General features: G+C 35.1%; 1 protein-coding gene across 1 annotated transcript; it reads left to right on the top strand.

Moving 5' to 3' along the window:
• The first annotated feature begins 686 nt into the window (after positions 1-686).
• On the top strand, positions 687-1,625 carry Olfr786 (olfactory receptor 786). Its single transcript, NM_146549.1, has one exon. The coding sequence runs from the start codon at positions 687-689 to the stop codon at positions 1,623-1,625; it is 939 nt and encodes a 312-aa protein (NP_666760.1).
• Positions 1,626-2,422: the final 797 nt, after the last annotated feature.

Below are 2,422 nucleotides of genomic sequence, written 5' to 3' on the forward strand. Positions count from 1 at the left end.
GTGAAATATATGGTACTTGTCTTTTTTGTGTTTGTCTTATTTTATTCAACATAATGTTCTTCAGTTATAGATATTTTGCTTCAAATTCTATGATTCCAGTCATTTCTCTGGCTGAGGAAAAGATTTCATAAGTACATTATCCTTTGATGTGCTGCAACATTGATTTCATATTGAAATTATTAGAACATAACATGCCACAATAATATAGAAGTGTTAGTATTTCCTATATATTTGAATATACTTTCTATTGCATGTATTCTCGGTGGTGAGATCACTGAGTCATGCAATAGTCCCATAGTAAGCACTGGAAAGATGCTTTATTATATATCTCCATAATGACTGTACTAATTTACATGCCCCCAAACAGTTCTTTTTATCTCCATAGATATTCCAGAGTTGTTTTTTCCACAATAGTCAGTATATGTGGGTTGAAATAATTTGTGTCTCATGTTGTGTTTAGCAATTAATTTAGTTTAAATTTTTCCTTTCAATAAAGGTTTTCCATAAAAATGGGAGGAATTAATGAACCATTGCTATTATTGTATGGCTTCACTTCTGGATGTAGAGAAAGATTTATTTCTTCAAAATTCTAGTTTGGTACCGAGATTTACTACTCTATAGCTTCAATTGGTTATCTGTGTTTTTGCTAATATGTCTGGCTAAGGTATTTTAAAAGTGGGTTCCGAATGAGAAACCATACTGAAACTACAGAGTTTATTCTTCTGGGATTGTCAGATGACCCAAAGCTCCAGGTTGTGATCTTTGTCTTTCTCTTCATCACCTACACACTCAGCATCACAGGGAACCTGACCATCATCACTCTCACCTTGCTGGATTCTCACCTCCAGACTCCCATGTATTTCTTCCTTAGGAATTTTGCAACATTAGAAGTATCCTTCACAACTGTCTGTATACCAAGGTTCTTGGGCACCATTATCTCAGGGGATAAAACAATTTCCTTCAACAACTGCATAGCTCAGTTATTTTTTCTTATTCTATTTGGAGTTACTGAATTTTACCTTCTAGCTGCCATGTCCTATGACCGGTACATCGCCATTTGCAAGCCCCTGCATTACCTGACCATCATGAGTCAGAAGGTCTGCAAAATGTTGGTCTTTGCCTCCTGGCTGGTTTCTTTCCTAATCATCTTCCCTGCACTGATGTTACTTCTACAGCTTGATTATTGTGTGTCCAATATCATTGATCACTATACCTGTGATTATTTCCCTCTGCTTCAACTTTCCTGTTCAGACACAAAGTTCCTGGAGAAGATGGGGTTTTCTTGTGCTGTCTTTACCCTAATGTTCACTTTGGCATTAGTATTTTGGTCCTACACATACATCATCAGAACAATTGTGAAGATTCCTTCTGCCAGTCAGAGGTCAAAGGCCTTTTCCACATGCTCTTCCCACATGATTGTCATCTCCATCTCTTATGGCAGCTGCATTTTTATGTACATAAAACCCTCAGCAGCAGATAGAGCATCATTGACCAAGGGAGTTGCCATACTAAATACCTCAGTCGCCCCCATGCTAAACCCCTTCATTTATAGCCTGAGGAATCAGCAAGTCCGGCAAGCGTTTATGAACATGGCAAGAAAGATGGTGTTTTTCACAAGTAAATGAAATTTATGTGGACTGTAAATAAATTAAATGTGTCAGTGGCGCAGTTGTGTCAGTGTGGTGATTATTTATTCTTTCATTTTTTGTTAGCAGCTTACCAGCTTATCTCACTATTTCATATCTTACCCAACTATTATCTTCTTAGGCCTTTCTGATAGAACATTATTCTGATATTCATAATAGCAGCCTCTTAAGTTTTAATTATTATAGAGATAAAATTTGAATTTTATCTTAGAAAATTTATCCCCAGAAATGGGAAAGACACTTCGTGAACACTCATGTATTTTCCTAATATATACTGGAAACACATTTGGCAATTTTCACATGTTTTTATATCACTTCTCTTTATTATTGGGTAGCTAATATAGGATGTAACTTTAAATGACATGAAATTAGATGAAATATTGTATCCCATTTTAGTTCATTTAAAAACCCAAACAATATTACTTGTTCTTCACAATAGTAAGATACATTTATGCAATTTATTTATAAATAATTAATGACAGTCATTCATAAAATACACATGAGCTATGTGTTTAATGGACCTTTTATATACCAATTCCATGGTCTCCCCCCATACACACACACACACACACACACACACACACACACACACACACATATGTAAAGGTTATATATGTTAATATGTGTGTGTGTGTGTGTGTGTGTGTGAGACTAAACAAAAATTGTTTGTGTCTATTTTTTACTTTGTAATTCCACTAAGAAAAAGTTCCTTTGTCAATACCAGTAGCCAAACAACATGCATTTAATATGTACATTTATAGTTGGATGCATACTCT

Source organism: Mus musculus, chromosome 10 (genome assembly GCF_000001635.26).
Source record: "Mus musculus strain C57BL/6J chromosome 10, GRCm38.p6 C57BL/6J".
NCBI lineage: Eukaryota > Metazoa > Chordata > Mammalia > Rodentia > Muridae > Mus > Mus musculus.

What these genes read in the sequence shown, in the direction of transcription:
- Olfr786 (NM_146549.1), top strand. Translation starts at nt 687, where the DNA reads ATGAGAAACCATACTGAAACTACAGAGTTTATTCTTCTGGGATTGTCA.